A 20080-nucleotide genomic window follows, 5' to 3' on the forward strand; every position below is an offset into this window, starting at 1 on the left:
ATCATTCATCTGTTACGTGAGTGGTTACTTCTCCAGTCTGACCTACAGTGCACAGCTAATCGAGAGAAAAGAGTAGATTTAGCTAACATTAAGTTTTAGTTTTACAGTTAAAAAATATTTCGCTATGTTTTCATTACAATGTTTTATTACAATGTGTTATAATTCACAAGTAATTATTAATGTCAAGAATTATACAGTTTTAACCTACAAAGTAATTTTAGTTCATTTTTGAACATTTTAAAATATTAATTTGCCCCCTTAAACTGTGGGCATATATCATGTATAAATACATGTAAATAAATATGTTGTAAAGTTTGTTTTTTTTAAAAAGATTTTTTCTGGCATAGACACCTTTTTATTAGCAGTAGAAAGACGTGAAATCACGGGAGAAAGGGGAGTGTGACATGCAGCAAAGGTCCTCCGGCCTGTCCTCTTAACCATTCGACCAATTGCGCGCCTATAAGTTCTAAACTTGGTTTTGTAAGAAAATGCACTTCATTTCCTATTTTTTAATTACATATTGTTGTTTACTCCAAGTGCTGGCCCCTTAGCCCCAGCTGCTGAAAAACATCCTAGAGGAAATACTGCATTCTATTATTATAACAATTAACAACTCAACTCTAACATTTTCATGCTTTTATCAACTGTACACCTGTCACATGTCATACCATCCCTCAAAAGAAAAATAAACCCCACAGAGCATGGGTTTCACAAATCCAGCCTGATTGCTGGTTTACTCACTCTGCCAGCACAAGTAACATCTGTCCCAGATGTGAGAGTGACTGGTGTTTCTGTAGTTTAGGTCACCTCAGTGTCCATATCCTTTTCTTGGTTGACCCTGATGGATGTGGGTGTGTTGGATGTGGCCAACAGATGGTGCCTTTTCCTTTTGTGGCATTTAAACTGAGCCATCTCTACTATGTAAGACCTCGGAGTGGAGCTGGGGCTATGGACGACGGCTGGCATTGTCCATTGTTTTTGTTCATCCAATTTTGTGAGCACAGTGTCCCCTGGGCTCAGGGCCCAGCCTCACTCCCTTCCTCAAGTTGTATTAGTAGGCCAACTTCTGCTTTGCTGTGGCGTCGGCATGTTGAATTTCATAATTGTCTGGCCAGATTGTCCTGTAAGGTAGGTACTGTAGTTCTGCGTTTCCTGCCCATTAACAGTTCAGCTGGACTGGCTCCAGTAGAAGTAAAGGTGAGTAGGTGTCCCCCTCACCTGTTAAAAGTCTCTGACTAACTCAGGCACCTTGCCTATATACCCAGGCCATTTCCTCCACAGTGGGCAGTATATGTTTCACTGCTTGGATCAGCTTACTTGGGTCTGCGAAGCAAAGAGCCTCCTTCTTCTTTGGTTGGCACCATGGCTTTTGGCTGAGTACCCCTCTCAATGATGCCTTCGCTTTCCATACGCTGCAGTTCTTTCTTAACCAGTGGCATGATTGGCAAAAGTATCTGCCTGGCTGTATGAGTGGGGTCCTCTTGTAGGGCTATTCTCACTGGCTCTGTTTTCAGCAATTCATTTGATCCGGAAAAGCTGCTAACCTCATCCACCCTCTACTAGATCCATCTCAACAGCCTTAGGGTGACCTATCAGGCAGTTGCCTTCCCTTCTTATCACATACACCCTGCCAACTTCTCCCAGAAAGTATAGCTGTTTCCCCTTTTCTGTGCATCTCCCTCACAGCTTTGATTTGGCATGCACACCCCCAACGTCCCTTTTTGTTACACTTGTTGCTGCTGTGGCTCAGAAGGTAGAGGCGTCAGTGGTTTGATTACCTGCTCCTACAGTCTGTATGTAAAAGTGTCCTTGGGCAAGATACTAAGGTATGTGCCAACACTGTGTGAGTGTTAGCTCTCCCTGATGGCACCCTGTATGGCAGCCCCTGCCATCAGCATATGAACGGGTGAATGTGACATGTAGTGTAAAAGCACTTTAGGCTGTTGCTTTCATGTCGCTGCCAGCATCATATTTTTCTTTTGTGTGCCATCACATCGCCAAACAGCATTAACATTAGTTAGTTGGGATTCTGGTTGGTTGGACTGGCGATTAACCTGCTCTGTTATCTCCTCTGCCTGACGCACCTGTTCAATGACTTGTGCCAGTGTTAAGTCCACCATGAACAGGAACTGCTGGGGCTTTATCTTTTATATCCACCACTAGGTAATCTGTCTATATCTCTCTCACCAAACTTCTTCAGAACAACATCATAGTCCATTTTTCTCTGCCATAAATTCAAAGGAACTGAATATGTTGCTTCCCATTGAATGAATCAGAAAACTCACTTGAATCTCCCTGTCTTTAACTAACCACCATACCCAGCCTGAAGTGTGAAAATCTCTGTGAAAATCTTTCCACGTGGGGCAGTCAAACTCAAATTCACTATGTGGATTCAATTTCAGCCAGCACAGCCTCTCACTGCACAAACACACAGACTACTCTGACACCATGTAACGTCTGTAGATACTGTATCTATCATACTGACATAAAGAATAATAATAAGCCAACTTGGTGAATTAGCTCTTTGGTGCATCTTTACTGCTCAGTTATATAAGCAACAACCACAACACACACCAATGCTTCTGCATACGCCATCTGTCTTAGAGATGCACACTACTGTCAAGGTGATAAAATGACAAAACCTTTTGGTGACAATAACTTCCATTCATTACAAGTAATGTGATTACCTTTTAAGTAACAAGTAGTGTAATGGAGTAGCAGTAGTTTAATGGAGAGTTGATATGAGTTTAGTCTCTGTGCACTCAGTGGACAGACTGGTCCACTACATTGTAGCCTGGTGTGAGGCTTGAGATGTTTGGATGTGGTTATCCTGCAACAAAAGGGTTTGGAATATGCTACAGTAAGTCACTAGAGTACCCCTTTGCTGGTGTACATACACACATATTGTACATGTACAGGTGTAGTCTGCCTCGCCTTACCTCCCAGACCTGGTCTCAGTCTGTTGTCGTATCCATCCAGCAGACTGTCCAGGATCTTGGTGAATGTTGTAATATCTTTGAAGGTGCTTGTAGAATTGGCATCTGCTTTGTACCTAAATGAAGGACAAATATGTGATTATGGACTTAGAGAAAGAAAATGAGAACTCAGCATTAGACCAAGCACTGTGGATGATAACACACCTTGATAATCTCTACCTACAACATTAAATCCATTTCATCCCACATGATTTCATACTAAATCTGGAAAAATGCACTGTGATGTGTATTCATTTCCTTCAGGATTAATAAAGTATCTATCTATCTATCTATCTATCTACCTACCTACCTACCTATCTACCTACCTACCTACCTACCTACCTACCTACCTACCTACCTATCTATCTATCTATCTATCTATCTATCTATCTATCTATCTATCTATTACTTGTATGTAAAATTATGACACAATTTAAATTGAAATCCTGCAGTATAAGGCTAACTAGTCGGTCATGCAGAGTAACCTTCAAGCAATGACTTATAATAACATTGTTTACTCTCTGAGTGACCTCTTTATGTGTAAGTATCTTATGACTTCCTTTACAGCATGTTTGGAGGATTGTCCATGATCATTGTAGAAACTAGCCAAACAGTGGAGGCATTAGGATTGATCAGTCAGCCCACAACAATAGAGGGAACTGGCTTTGTTTGACTTTTTCAAAATCACAAAACAATAGATGTCACTTTGAACTGTGATCTCTTGGTATTTTAAAGTAAACGTTCATTTGGGAAATACTATTATTGGATTTCTCTCAAAGCACAGGATGAGATGATCAATATCAATCTCGTGGTGGTGGAGTTTGGACGTCTTATCTTAGCATAGCATAAAGACCAGAATCAGAGGGATTATTTCATTGTAACTGAGACTGGACCTGAAAATGAATGAATCGGTCCTGTCTTATCAGGCCTGTTGGTGTCTTGTTGTACTGCTGCAGGTCTCTAGTCTAGAATGTCAATCTGAGTGGATCTGTCAGACTCCCTGTCAGCTCTGATCACGATGTGTATAATCATAAACACAGGAGAAGTCTTTTTTTCTTTGTGAGGCAGAGGGAGAGGGTGAGGGTCTTTTTCCACCCTGGCAACTTGTTAATTGGTGGAGCTTCATGTTGCTGACAGTGTTGCTGTTGTCTGTCTGTATGGGTCATTTTGAATGCAATTATCCTCAGGTCTATTCACAGTGGGATTAACATCAGGCCCTTTCTGGATCAGTATCATTTGTTGGAACATTAATTTATGCACATTACACATGTGTCTGTATCAGGTCTGTATCAAATCAAGTCAGAAATGTTAGATCAGTGAAGACCTCTACAATATACTACTTAACACAATCTTAATGGTAACCATGTTATTTAAGGGGGACATTCCACCATTTTTATACATAAAGGTCACATTACTAATCATAGTTATTAATACTCATCCTGTGAAAACAGCTGTCCTTTGTGGTTTTGGAGTAAGTGACAACATATAATTTGATGACATCATCAAGGTTATCTCAGTTGTGGCCAGTAGACAAATGTATCACACAGCAGACATCTTTCAATCTGGAGATAGAAAGATGTAGTAGGCCTTTATAAGGAAGAGGGTTTTTTTTTTTTTTTTTTTTTATATTTTCATTGAGTTGCATTATGAGAATGTAGGATCAATATCTCAACCCCCACTGACCAATCTTTGTTTGTTTGTTTTCCCTTTTCCACAGCTTAACATATTTCATGAAAGCATGAAGATAAAATAAATATTTTATATTTTATATTGAAACACTTTTTTTTGTCCTACAGAGTCATGACTGCCCTGATTATAAAAGTGTCTAACTAAATGTTGTGAACTGTCGTAATGAGTGTGGACAGCCTTTTCTAGTGCACACATTCAAATGTCCAAAATACAATGTGACAGTTAATTCCACACACCACACACAGCTAGAAATGCCTACATGCACTTTTACTGTTTACCTCAAACTCTCATATTTATTCAACAAAAATCCAGCAAAATAATGTGTTACAAATTGTGATGTACTGTGTACTACAAGAGACTTTTCAGAAGGAAGACAAGATGCACTGCTCTTTGAACTTTTTAAATACCCCATTTATATTTGAATGTCTCAGTATGAATGTCCTTTATTTTCTCTTTTTTTCAGAGTAATAAATGACCAAGGCACAACCTTTCCATGTAGGACGTTAGACAGATTTGCTTTTTTAAGGCCAATACAGTAGGTTATCCTGGATAGTTTACATTTAGACAGTATCACACTGAGAGTAATCACATGCTGTTCTTCATGTGGAACAGTTTCTAAAAGCGGTGTAAAATCTATTTCAATATTACACAAATTAATGGGATTCCAATTTAATGCTAGGATTAATATAGATTTGGATTTTAACTTTTACAAATGGTTCCTTTATTAGGCCTACTCCCTCTATCTTTTTTTCTACTAAGTGCACGGTGATGGGCGGTAACAATGACATACAATAGACCACCTAAGTTGAGATTTACTGAAATAAAAATGATTCTTCGAAACGTCTATTTTATCAGAATACGAAGTCTTTAAAACTGCGCATCACATTGTAATAGGTATATTTTTTTTCATCAAAGGTAAATCATTGTTAAATTGTGAGATGTTTCAGGAGGTTTGGCTCTGCGCTCTCTACGTGAGAGTACAGTGAGCGCACAAAGCACACTGATTGTGTCAGAAAAAAAATTGCTAGGAATTCCCACATTAACGAGGAGCATTAACGTCGCTAGCAGTCTACTTGTAGTACTATTGCTGTTTAACACAACATTCATTTTTACCAGCCTTCAGGTGGGAAAGAAGAAAGCCGTGTTACGCTGCCTGTGCGCGCGACCAGCCAGTAGTCCAAGCGCTACAGAACGCTATTTCTGTCCATAAAAGAAAATACATGACACAGATATAAAACTTACCATGTCTGCCACAATACCATCAAAGAGACCAACACAGACATGTGATGTGAGCCCCATCGTCCACTCATTGCTGAAGCCTGAAAACAAGACGGGAAACGCTTTCAGAGCGCATAATTACACAAAGCATCAGATGTTGCAATTAAACGGACCCCACGCAGATGTGTCTCTCCACAAAGACACAAAGGTTTAGTCTTATGACAATGACGGTCTGTTTCGTCCAGTAACCAAGACTCCCCATCCAAACACTGCATGGCTGCGAACAGCTCATTTTGTGTAAAACGCGTCCAATTAAGTCTAATTTGTCGAAACATAGTTGCTTCCTACCTGAAACGCGACAGGTGTCCTCTGGGTTGCCAAGAGAAACTGGACACTGACTGAACACAGTAGAGATAGACAAGCCTTTTGCAGAGAATAAGAGGAGTAACACAGAGAGATGAGTGTGGTTACTGTCCGTCCATTCTGTCAGCTCATCCAACAGGGAGTCCCCTCAGCTCACCCACAGACTAACCTGAGAGCAAACTGTACAAGGAACAGCGCTCTACAGTAGCACATCACTCCAATGGCTAAATACTGAGGCGGAGAAGTCATTTCCCGGAAAGGTATTCATTAGTGCGCACGATTGCACACATGCTTATCAACCGTGCACTATTTCCAGCTATTGGATTTGCTTAAATCATTTTAAGTCATTTTAGTTAGTCGAATGTTAAAAGTATGGCAAGAAGAAATAAAGAAAAAAATAGTTCAGGTTTTTGATAATGATATTTCTATAAAATTACACGTGGTTCCTTCCCCACTGGATTGCTACTGCTTAATAAAAATGCAATTTTTATGTACATGGGGCATGACTTTTTTCTTCTTTTTTCAGTTTCTGAACACAGGCCCATGTAGGTGCTACTAATTGGAACTAAGTTTGCATCTCCAAAAAAAACCCAAATCTGACAGCCATATATTAACTCCTCTGATAGAACACAGACCAATGCGCTTACTATTGAAAATGTTGCCAGAACTAAAGGAGCAACTTCAACAGATCCAAATCTTGTTTTTCCTGACCTCCAGTGGTTGAATTTTTCATCTTGATGGAGTGGTGTAAAGTTGTTGGTTGTGAACACCCATGACCACACCCATCAAAGATGATGGCTACTTATAAAATGTATCAAGTCTCCATAATGTAAATGACAACATTTTAGGATGAAAACCGTCCCCTACATAAACATTAATATTCTGATTAATTAGTAATAGAAGGCAAAGATAAATATGTTGTTAAAATAAGGTGTGGTGGTACTGACAGGCACCATGCTTGCCTGTTCCTCTTTTTTCAGACTGCATGAGAACCAAAGGACAGCAGCCATTAGTAGAACAGGGAGCAACTGCTTTTTTCCACATTGAAAACCTGTATTGTATTAACTCACGTTGTGAAAGAAGAAAAAAAGCAGGAGATGAATTGTACGGGCACAAAGGCCTGAAAGGTCTAAAATGTCTCAAGTAATACGCCATGATGGCAGCAACCTTCACAAACATGAATGGAGCACGTTAAACAGTTTAAAAACACACAGGAAGGTATACAGTCCTGGCAATGAAGCTATCCCCCTGCCTGCGGGGCTTTGTTGTCATTAAAATATTCCAAGATCTGATGCTAACATATGTCAGGGGTTGGCTTCAAGCAAATAACAATACACTGCTATCAGATCAAAACAATGTACCTGCAAAAGGTCAAGTGCCCAGAAATCTAGAAACTGAACCATCTTCAGAAGGTATGGCTTTGCATCTTTTACATTTATTAGAGATCAGACTCATGAGATTTTCATTTACAAAAAAAGAGCTTCCATTAACAAAGAATAAAAGCCTCAGGCCCTGTTACAGGATGCATATTTAATATGAAGTGCAGGATGGAAAAAACAACACACTGTTTTTGCTATTTTTATTGGTTGTGGAGTATGAAAATAGAATCTGTTCTTCAAGGGGACCCATTATGCTTTTCCTTATTTTCAGTCATAACGTTAAAATGTTGGATGTTCATATTAAATGTGGCTAAACTTTCAAATAGTAAGTAAGTAGTCCCTGTGAGCAAAAAGTTCTAGTTTCAGACTGCTCTGAACACTCAGCTTTTTCTGTTTTCAGCCAGAGCTGACATCCGTATGTGACAGATTTATTTATATGGTAATCTGCTCCACCCACTGGTCACGCACATACTCTCTACATGACTATTAAAAAAAAAAATTCCCCAAACCAATAATAAGTTGTCTCTGATATGCAGTGAAAAAAGAGGCAAACCATAAGATTTAGATTTAGATTTAGATTTTCGTTATTTTCATTGTATAAAATACAACGAAATTCAAAACCCAAAGCAGAGAGCATAGCTCAATTAAAAAGTAAGATAGATAGATAAACTTTACTGTCCACTTGGTGGACATTTGTCTTCGGCCTCTCCAAGACATCAAAAATGACAATGCAGTGAAAGCAACAGAAAATGCCCCATTGACCTGAATGAGAGGAAAACAATGGAGGAAACTCTAGCCCACCTGACACCAACACTAATGGTGTTGCAGATCCAGTAAACTGTTGTAGGAACTTTTTCTCCTTTGAAATGTCACCCTAAGTGATAGGGGTAGGCAGTACTTTTGTCAGTTGCAGTTAGGTTAGTGTTTTGTTTCTTTGTATTTGTGGGTCTGTCTCTTTGGTATTGAGGTTACTCAGCTTTAGTTCTCTTTTTGTTTATTATTGTGCTTTTAGCCCACCCTGTATGGATTTTACATAAAACCCTTAAACAGGCTCTGAAGATACACTATATTGCCAAAAGTATTGGCTCACCTGCCTTGACTCGCATATGAACTTAAGTGACATCCCATTCTTAATCCATAGGGTTTAATATGACACCGGTCCAACCTTTGCAGCTATAACAGCTTCAACTCTTCTGGGAAGGCTTTCCACAAGGTTTAGGAGTGTGTTTATGGGAATGATTGACCATTCTTCCAGAAGCGCATTTGTGAGCTCACACGCTGATGTTGGACCAGGAAGCCTGACTCCGCTCTAATTCATCCCAAAGGTGTTCTATCGGGTTGAGGTCAGGACTCTGTGCAGGCCAGTCAAATTCATCCACACCAAACTCTCTCATCCATGTCTTTATGGACCTTGCTTTGTGCACTGGTGCACAGTCATGTTGGAACAGGAAGCGGCCATCCCCAAAACTGTTCCCACAAAGTTGGGAGCATGGAATTGTCCAAAATCTCTTGGTATGCTGAATCATCAAGGTAATTTGGACAAATTATCATTTCCTCCACCATTACCAGCCTACCTTACCGACCCGCCCCGAGCTACTTCATTCACAAAAACAATACAGCTGCTGGACAGCTGCTTTTTTTCCCTTCCTTCATGGGCCCCTGACGGCGTCTGGGCCCCGGTGCAGCTGCACCGGTTGCACCGTCGATATTTACACCACTGGGCCAAGCCCAGCTCCTCAAAAACAACCCAACACCGTAATCCCCCCTCCACCAATCTTTACACTTAGCACAATGCATACAGACAAGTACACTTCTCCTGGCAACCGCCAAACCCAGACTCGTCCATCAGATTGCCAGATGGTGAAGCGCAATTTGTCACTCCAGAAAACGCGTCTCCACTGCTCTACAGTCCAGTACCGGCGTGCTTTACACCACTGCATCTGACGCTTTGCATTGCACTTGGTAATGAATGGGTTGGGTGCAGCTGCTCGGCCATGTAAATCCATTCCATGAAGCTCTCTACGCACTGTTCTTGAGCAAATCTGAAGGCAACATGAAGTTTGGAGGTCTGTAGAAATTGACTCTGCAGAAAGTTGGCGACCTCTGCGAACTATGCGCCTCAGCATCCACTTACCCCAATCCGTCATTTTACGTGGCCTACCACTTTGTCGCTGAGTTGCTGTCGTTCCCAATCGCTTCCACTTTGTTATAATACCACTGACAGTTGACTGTGGAATATTTAGGAGCGAGGAAATTTCACGACTGGACTTGTTGCACAGGTGGCATCTTATCACAGTACCACGCTGGAATTCACTGAGCTCCTGAGAGCGACCCATTCTTTCACAAACGTTTGTAGAAACAGTCTGCATGCCTTGGTGCTTGATTTTATACACCTGTGGACATGGAAGTGATTGGAACACTTGATTTCAATTATTTGGATGGGTGAGTGAATACTTTTTGCAATATAGTGTATATGGTTGCCAGTGGTACTCGGGGACTGGGAAGACGGGAGTCTCCGTCCTAGGGTTCCCTTAGACCGGGTCGTAACAGTGGGTTTCAAATTAGTTTTTTCCTCAGCACATAACTCTGGCCAAAGGGGAATGGCTATATTAATTTCTAATATTCAGATTCAGATTCATTTTATTCTTTATCCAAAAGGGCACTTAGTTTGCAGCAGGAATACAGAAAAAAACAACACAGACCACACAACAGATTAAAACACAACAACAAAATGAATTGATTGGAATTAAAACATGAATTTATAAAAGAAAAACTAATAAATCCATATATTATAGGCAATATTATGAACATGCCTTAGAGATTAAAGACAAAGAGGAGAGGTTTAAAAGGGCAAATAGAGGGGACCCCATTGATATTATTTAATGTTCATGTTGCACCTGGCTGTGATTACAGTTTTTTGTCCAAAATATTTTTAATATCATGGCTTCTGAAACCCAATGTATTTCTGGAGGTGATCTGAATTCTATAGTATGTGTTCACCAGATATCATCAGTTGTAAGAAGAATACATTATCTGATGCAAGATATAGGGATTATAGAAGTATGGAGGGACTTCTTCCCCACAAATCAAGACTATACATATTATTGTCACCACCATGCACTTTACTCCAGAATTGACTATTTCTTGGCTTTTGTGAGAAACAGGCACAGGATAACTGACTATGAAGGAATGATACTCAACTCAAGTATATTAAACTGTCCACAAATTAAAGAACAAATTGCGATTATAATAGCAGGGAGGCAAATCCATCTGTACTATGGGATGCTGGTCAGGCGGTGCTGAGATGGAAGATAACTGCGATCTCTTCTTTTCTGAAGAAACAAAGACAGCATAAGTTGTGCAATCTGCAGTCTCAATTTAAATGTCTAAAAAAATAACATCAACATAAATAGAACCAGAATCTTCTTCAAGATATCTGTCGAGGTATAAATGGGATTGATAATTTACATTCCCAAGATTTAGAAAAGAAGATGATACTTTTGAAACATAGACACTATGAAGTTGGGGTTCATTCTATGAACCTCTATGAAAATATCTATAAGACAGAAGATCCAATAACTAAAATACCTCATTACAGGTTGCAGGAAATTAAAAATGTATTCTGCCCTCAATCACTGCAGTTCAAAATGGCATGCTTAAGTAAAAAATAACAGCAGAGGAGCTACATGAGGCCATCGCTAGAGTTAAAGCAAACAATTATTGTGACATGGACAGATTTAACTCAGAATGGTATCAAATATTTAAAGAATAACTTACCCCAGGCTTGCTCTCAGCATGTTACTGGGAATGAGAAAAGGGTGAATCCTGCCTTCTTGGAAAGAAACCATAATGTCAGTAGACCAAAGGCAAGGACAAACTTGAATGTGCCAATTACAGACCAACTTTTGTCCTCAATGTGGACTGTAAGCTATTTGCATCTATAATAGCAACGACAATATAATCCCTATTGCCAGATCTTATTCCACATGACCAAACCAGTTTCATTAGGGAAAGGCAGACTCAGGACAATATTCAGAGGACCTTCCATATCATGAGACAAATCCAAATCATCAAATTGGTGATTATTTTTGGGGTTGGATGCTGAAAAGGCTTTTGAACTAATTATACTTGTACAAGGTTTTAGGAAAATGTGGGTTTTTTGGTGATTCTGGACCATTATCATCTAAAGACAATCAGTGAATTTGATGATTGTTGGATGTCTGATTCCAGTTTGTTCCCTACATCTATCTATCTATCTATCTATCTATCTATCTATCTATCTATCTATCTATCTATCTATCTATCTATCTATCTATCTATCTATCTATCTATCTATCTATCTTATCTGTATTGTATGTTGTACTGTAAGTTTCATTTTTACAGTTTGTGTTTCTATATTTATAGAAAGGTCTATGGTGTAAAAACAGAGTGATTAGTTCAGTTGACGCGTACTGAGCCTGTAGCTTCAATGTGCTCAATACATCATATTATGTACTCTACCCAGAACATTATTATATTTTTATGTTAAAATTGAACTTTTAGTCAGGGAAGCTGGAGAGTCAGCAAAGACATTAGAATTCACCCTCCTCAATAATCACAGAAAATGTATCAATCTGGGAATGTGTGAGTGTGACATGTAGTGTAAAAGTGCTTTGAGCAGTCATAATGACTAGAAAAATGCTATAAGTACAGTCCATTTACCATTTATTAAGGTTCAGGTTGCAGTGGAAGCAGGTTAAGCAAGATCCCTCTCCCCACATCCTCCAGCTAAGAGGATGAGCATAGCCACCATGGGAAGAAAAGTCATTTTGGCTGCTTTTATCTGTGAACTTATTCTCTCAGTTGTTACCCAAAGCTGTAGGTGAGGGTTAGGATGTAGTATGGCAACCTGCAACTGAAATAATAACATACACTGAAATTAGGCAGCTTCACGCTTGGCAAAGGCTAACTTGCATTTGTCTTTTAGTACAAGAGTTATTAACAAGCTAAATTTGATGTGGATAAGGGACACAGCCTCTGAGCAGTGTCCTTCATAAATTCAATGGTGATCTGCTGATTATTTTGGGGGTTTTCTTGTGGCCATTTACCCACGAGGACATTTTTATTTTATCTTGGAGATAGAGGAAATATAATGTGTTCACCAAACAATCCCTAGCAAATCTCATTGAATTCTGGCCAGAAGATTTGTTTTGGATTAAAGCGTGTGTGAATAGCCGACTTTGCCATCCTTCTGCTGTGCTGCTACAGGTGAAAAGACAGTAAGTGCTGTGCGTTCTCTTTCATGGAACCAATAGTCATGAAAGGTCACTATGGTTGGAAAGACGGCACAATGGCAACTCAAACAATATGCCTGGGCTGCTGTCAACACACAAACCCATGCAGTAATGCAGTAATGCAGTAATGCAGTAATGCAGTAATGGCTGTGGCACAACATATCTTGATTGGAAGGGCTGCGAGTGTGTTGACAGGCTCTGGACTCTTGTAGCAGCATGTGCAGTCTCCTGCTGGCGCTGATGACTGTTAGCACTTTCCCTGGCTTTGTTAGGGCAGAGCTACTCTCAAGAGGTCACAGAGTGGATCCAGGCATCAAGTGTAAATGCTTAGTCATAGACACAGTCGCAGTGACCTGACCAGGAACACTACAAAAGACATTGCCAACACAAACTTACATACTGTTTGTGTGCGTGTGTGTGTGTGAGAGAGAGAGAGAGAGAGAGAGAGAGAGAGAGAGAGAGACAAATTAAAGGAAAAATCAGAATAAATGAAAGTAGAAACATTATAAGTGCAGATTTTTCCCCACACATGCATTTAGATCTTTGTTAAAGACATCAGTAAATAGGGTTGGACACTGTGGTCAACAGCACAGTTTGATGATCTTGCATTAGTGAGTTATGTGAGGAAAAACAGGAGAGCAACTCTTCCTCAGGTGACTGATGAAGTCAATGTAGAACGTGATCAGACTGTCTCAGCAACAACAGTCCATTGACAATTACATACAGAGGAATATTATAGGGTTGTAGTGCATAAACCTCTCATTACAGAGATGAATGCAAAGTTCATGGCATACACCAAGAGAATGGAACATTCCTGAATGATTGACCCCTACAATTGATCCGGTGGGTCTGTTATGACGTTTTGCTGGCATGGTTTTATCCACTTGTCTCATTGGTAATGTAAGGTACTTTACTGTCCCCATAGGAAAACTCTGTTTCAATGAGATTCATACATGGTGTAACTTATCATACACACAGGATATCAAGATAAAAGACATGACATCAACAAGTCGCAGACACCAATGTATCACAATATTATACTATCCCTGCTTTACATTTTAATCTAACCACAGTATTGCATATTACAGTATTGCACAATTTCTTAGTCTTAGTAAGATTGTGATAAGTACAATTATCTTTGTGGTCTGCTTTCATTGCATTACCAAGCCAATAAACTAGAACAAACTGCCCTCTACAAAAGAACAATGGTTAAACTGCTCTCTACAAAAGCACTGTAGAACATCTTAAAGTCCGTGTAAAGTAAGAATAAATATGTGTTCTGAGTTTGACATACAACAGAAAAGTGTGTTGTTAACCACCCTGCCAAATTTTAATGAAATAAAAAATTCGCCAAATATATGAAATTAGGCTTCAAAGTTGTGTAAAAATCAGCCTCTGTCTCTGCTCCTAAACGCTGAAATCCCGCCCCCTACCAAGTGTCACCTGTCAATCTGCATAGTTATCAGCCTTTTCACATGTTTTCTGTAACCAGACTTTAAGCATGGTGTGACTGACATCAAATCACCAGTTTTTTAAGGAAATACAGCCTTCTCTGCCCCTTTTTGCAAATGAATTCATTGCATTTGAAAGACAACCCCAAGGTATTGATACTCAGTAACAGACTTTATAGGCTGTCCTCTGATGGTTGTCAGAAAGGATGTGGGCTCTTTCCTAAAATCAATAACTTTTTTGTCTCAGAATTGTTCAGGAGGAGATGGGAATCCCCACAAAACGTGATAAACTCCATGTTTCTCTTCATCAGCCTGAAGAAGGCTGACCAGTGCTGTATCATATGCAACTAGGTATCTTCCAGGAAAGAAGCTGGTGCAACTGTTATTATATAAAATGAACAGCAAAGGGGACAAGGCGCATCTCTGAGGGGAACCTGTATAAGTAATCATTTTGTCATACTATGAAAGGCCCCTGCTGAACTGTCTGACTTAGAGCGCCCGTCAGCCACAGAATCAGACTGGCTGTGAGATGTGCAAGATAGAAGAAAATGGGGATATGGACTTGTTATGCATGGGAAGAGGCTTGATAGAACTGTGCAACTTTTTATATACTTTTTGACCGAATACACTCTCCATGAAGCTGCCAGAGTGGAAGCCTTGTGTCTGAGCGTTTTTATTGATATTTCCTCTTTTTTAGGGTGTAACACAACCAGTGAATGCTAATGGTGTGCTGTGTCTGCTAGATACATAAAAGGCAAGGTGATAATACGTCAACATAACTGGTTCCCCTGGTCCCAAAAAGATTCCCTACTATATGTTTATCAGTGGGTTACTGGGAATTTTTAATAATTCATTCAGAGGATGTGATCTCTTCTTCCACAGCACTCAGGGGTAGTGACATTTCTGACATCCATCAACCATGTGTACATAACACTTCTTTATTGTTTAAACACATTTTAAATCAAATCATAGTTGAGTAGCTGTTTCATAGAGGGCACAAACACCAACCATGGTGCTCCACTTATAGCTGAACTTGGCACCCAGATGAGTTGTGACAGGTTCAGTCCAGTATGAAGAATTCAACCTGAGGCTATCTGGAGACTTCCATCTTAGCATCAGTCTGACCCTGGAAGTTTCTAGAATGCTGGGTTGGTGGCACAAGGCTGCTGGGGATTTCTACACATTCACATGCAATCCTTTGCTCAGAATTTACAACACTGCTTTGGTAAGGTGTAATCTGCTGATCTGTCATAGGATGGTCATTAAGAGGGTTAGGACAAAGACTTCCAGACATCCAGTATTTCTTATTCTGATGTGTTGGAGAGAAACTCAGTGTCTACTAAAAAAGCAGATTCCTACACATCAATCCCAGCTTGCATGTCCATGTGGGCTTTGTGGGTACTGAGTGGGCATGGGCTTGAACTGGTCAAATTTTGCGGGTCCCACATGATTTCAGTTACATGGGCCCCACATGTGAAGCCCACGTGGGCTGACTGTATGAGTCCCAAAAGGGATGTACGTTGGCTAAGTGGGCCTTGACAGAAACAAGGCAAATTGTATGGGCCCCATATTGTTTCAGAAACATAGGCTTCACATGTGTGACTCACCCAGTTAGGCCCTACCTGAAACCCAGTCAGAACCCACTTGAAGCTTAAATGGGCAAACACAGGTGGGGCCACCATGGAAACTGCAGACAAACCCACATGGGAACCATATAGCAGCCCAAATGTAACCCTTATGGGGCCCACATGGACATGCTGGCTAGGAATGTAAGGTAAAAGGATGCTCTTTCATTCAAGACATTAATTAAGTTCATCACAGTAGTGTTTCACACAATCAAGAAGGACTGCAGAAGAATTGCCCACCCCAATTTCAGTAGCCAGTTTGGGTAGGCTTAGAGTGTATGACATTGTATTGCCCCATGTGCCAGCAACACACTTTTAGAATTTTGAGTGCCAAAGTGCCATTTGTTAAAGGGTAGCTGGAATAAAGTAGGTACAAAATAAATAAAATAACAAAACACTTTGCACTTTGAGTGTTCCATGCCTATAAGCTTTCTTGTTATCCACCAATTGAATAAAAAAAGGCAGCAATGAGTTTTGTGAATCATCAGTGAATACCCAAAACTGTTAAATAGCTCTTATAAAAATGATTCATACAAGGGTTTCCTGATTAGCTACTTGGTTAAGGTTTGGTTAAGTTTAGGTAACTGTTTGGTTGAAGTTAGAAACAGATTGTGGTGATGTTTGAAATTCTTGTCGACTACACACTTGCAATGGGAGAAAAAGCCAAAGACAATCCTCTGACAACTGCTTGCCACTCAACTTGTTCTGTATGTGTTTCTGTATGTCTCTTAAAATATGTAATAAAGAAAAAAAAGTCCAACTATATTGAAATAACGTTTTGTGATTGTGAGCTTTAGTTTTAAAACTATTTCACAAATTTAATGATTCGATTAACTACAGTATTTTCATGGCATAAGATCACAGTGGACACCCATATGCAGTAAAATGCACAAAAATTAATTGATTCATTTAGAGACAGAAAATTAATTGACAACATTTCTGGTAATTGATTAGCTGACCAATATTCACTTCTAAAAGCTTCTTAAAATTGAAGATGTGCTTTTTTTCTCTGTTTGATACATCCATATGTTATGATGGATGTGTGTGGTTTTTTAACAGCTCGTGTGACACAATTTGAGAAAAAAACCTAAAATTGTAATGTAATGACGATGGTGATAATCATGACCTAAGCTGGAGCAGGGCTCACTGTTTTTATCTATTCATTTATATTTATGTCAGGATGAGCAGGAGAGGGGACTAACTTTTCTTTTAGTCAGAATTTCATTGATTCCTTACTAGGAAGCTGTACAGAGCCCCCCAAACACCTCTGTAGGTGTCAGTCTGTATGTATTCATCTTTACTCTTCATTGTTTTCAGTTAGGAGCACCTTATCGTGGTGGAGGGGTTTGTGTGCCCCAATGACCCTAGAAGCTCAGTTGTCGGGGGCTTTATGCCCCTGTTAGGGTCACCTATGGCACCTATGGGGGAGGGACCAGACAAAGCGTAGCTCACAAGACCCCTTATGATGGATAACATATATAGGGCCATATAAAATCTGTTTTATTTTTTCCCAAATTTCGTTTTTTCCATTTAAATTTTTGCGAATTCCGTTTTTATTATTGGGAATCCTTTTTTTTTTTTATTACCTTATTTTACTAACAAAAATAGTGTGTTTTTAATGTAAATGACTAAAATGTTCACAAATTAAATAGAAATTAACTTAAATTTATTGAGTTGACAAACAACACATTTCCTCAATACCGTACCGTACAGTAATAGTGTCGAATTTCAAAGTTTTTTCGCCAACGAAGACAGAGTTGTGGCCAGCCACTTCGCCATGCTTACATTGTTTTGAAGGGGGATGGGCTCAGTCTGTGGAGGGGGCTTGTTGTGCCACCTAGATTTGCAGCCAGATATCAGTTCAGTATCATCTGTTCAGAAGGCAGGAGACACAACATAAACTACAGTTGCTTTAAATTAGCAAAACTCGACGTAGAGAGATGCAAAGATGTAGTATCAGAAACAGAAAACGGTCATCAGTGACCTCAACAGGAGAGAAGAAAATAGGTGAGGGACACTAAACACACCAACATGTGCTCACACATTATACACTGAAAAAAGTCATGATACTACTGTATGTATTGAAATATAGTGTCACAACTATTTTTCAGTAGTTTTTTTTCTGTGATGAGGTTAAAATTAAATGATGTTAGTTGGAAACATTTTCACTGTGGAGTGTAAATTTAAAAATGTTCTGTATTCATCTAACTTAGGCTTAATACAGCTATGCAAGAAAGAAACCTGCTTTCAGCTTGGTGTCAAAAGAGAAAGTTTATCTTTACAAAAATGTACAATTCAGTGAAAACTGCAGAAAAGACTATTTATAACACAGTACTGACACTGATGTGATTATAGAGTCATTTTTTTTCAGTGGGAAGGATCTTCTTTTAAATGGTCTAGAAATCATTGGTTGTATGCATCAATAATAGTAGCTCACCAGTATTTTGGAAAACAACTTTCAGAACCTTGCTTGCAGATGTATTTCTTCTTTTGTCACTGCAGATGGTCTATGCACTGGGAGCATTGAAGACTGCCGGAGTGATTCACACCAACATCACACCACGGAACATTATAAAGGTGAACCACAGAGAAGCACCACTCAGAGTGAACCTTATCGATTTCAGTTCAGCCATCAAAGCTGCTGAAGTCAAGCTTGGCAACACCCTGCAGCCTATTGCGTACAGGTAAGTTACATATTAACAGATCCATGTGGAATTTGACTGTAATTGATATGTTTAATGTGACTGAACTACCACTGAACAACACAACATGTCAAAGTGTGCAGGAATTGTTTGTAACATCTTCTAAAAGGTGCCTCTCTGCTTCCTCCCTCAGATCAGCTGAAGTGATTCTTTGTCTTCTGATCAAAGAGGCTGCGGACATGTGGTCTGTGGGTGTAGTTCTGGCCACCCTGTACCTCACCACCTTGCCATTTCCACAGCACTGCTGCTATTACCTGGTATGTTATCCAATGCACCTTATGTATGCCGATCCATGTCCAAACACATATGGTGTTTCTTGTTGGCTGATTCTTGAAATATTCTTTCTCCAGATGAAAAATATGGTGGAGATGCTGGGTCAGCCAGAGGATCACATCCTTGATGATAGCACCCACACACTGCTCTACTTCAGTCAGAAGCAAGACTCAACCAAGCCAGCATGGAAGCTTAAGGTATGAAAACTTGACCTGCTGCTCTTTAAGCAGGTTAAATATTGTTCCTCTGATTTAGTAGAAACTATGAGTACTTCACATATTCTCTGTTGATTTAGACCGCTGAGGAGCACAAAACTGTGACTGGCATCCCGCTCCAGAACCATAGAGGCAGCTCCAGGTTCAGCAGCCCGGACAACCTGGTGATGGTAAGTGGTCCTCTATGGAGCCAAGACACTGCCATGACGCGAAACTGAAAGAAAAAACTTTGAACAACAACCTTTTTTTCTAATCATCTATGGCTTAACACTTGTTAAACATAGCCTACTGTACGTACTGTAGTGTTCCTGCTAGAAAAAAAATTGACACCGGTTAACAGCAAGGTTTCAATTTAACGGACATAATGCCATAATTTCCGGTTAAATATTGTCTGTTTATTCAACGTACTATAATACATAGTTAACGTTACACCGTTCACTGTAGTTTCAATGCCTGTAACGTTATCTGTAGAATATGTCACTGACATACAACCGTGTATGGGGCTGACAAAGAAGTACCTGCAGCAGCATCAGGTGTGTCACACAGAGGTGTGTATTTTAATATTTTCACTGGACATTTTGAGATTTAAAAATATAGGACATAAACATATTTTTAAGGCTGTAATCTCCCAGCCGACTAGTCGATTTATTGGTCGATACATTCTGGCTCGACCAAAATTCTGATTGGTCGATTTTTGCCATGTTCATTTCATCAGGTGGAAAGCACTAATTGCTAATGGGGGTGTTTTCAGAGCACCCCTGTTTCACAGTTAACAGTCTGTCTTCAGAACACCCCCCTTGTTTTCACTTTTTTTGGATTAGCCCAACCCACTGGAGACAGATTGAAGAAAGTACTAGAAGGCCTTGGTCTGGTGGTTTCGCTGAATATTTATTTAATTGTGAGCATTTAATTTACAG

The 20080-nt window shown here is 39.7% G+C and overlaps 1 protein-coding gene across 1 annotated transcript in view; it reads right to left on the reverse strand.

Moving 5' to 3' along the window:
- The window catches only part of gabra2a (gamma-aminobutyric acid type A receptor subunit alpha2a), a 62876-nt gene extending 56902 nt beyond the window's left edge, over window positions 1-5974 (reverse strand). Inside the window, 2 exon segments of the mRNA XM_062439852.1 lie at window positions 2940-3041; window positions 5890-5974. Of these exon segments, the coding sequence (XP_062295836.1) occupies window positions 2940-3041; window positions 5890-5974 (187 nt within the window).
- Between the last annotated feature and the right edge of the window lie 14106 nt (window positions 5975-20080).

Source organism: Scomber scombrus, chromosome 19 (assembly GCF_963691925.1).
Source record: "Scomber scombrus chromosome 19, fScoSco1.1, whole genome shotgun sequence".
Classification (NCBI taxonomy): domain Eukaryota; kingdom Metazoa; phylum Chordata; class Actinopteri; order Scombriformes; family Scombridae; genus Scomber; species Scomber scombrus.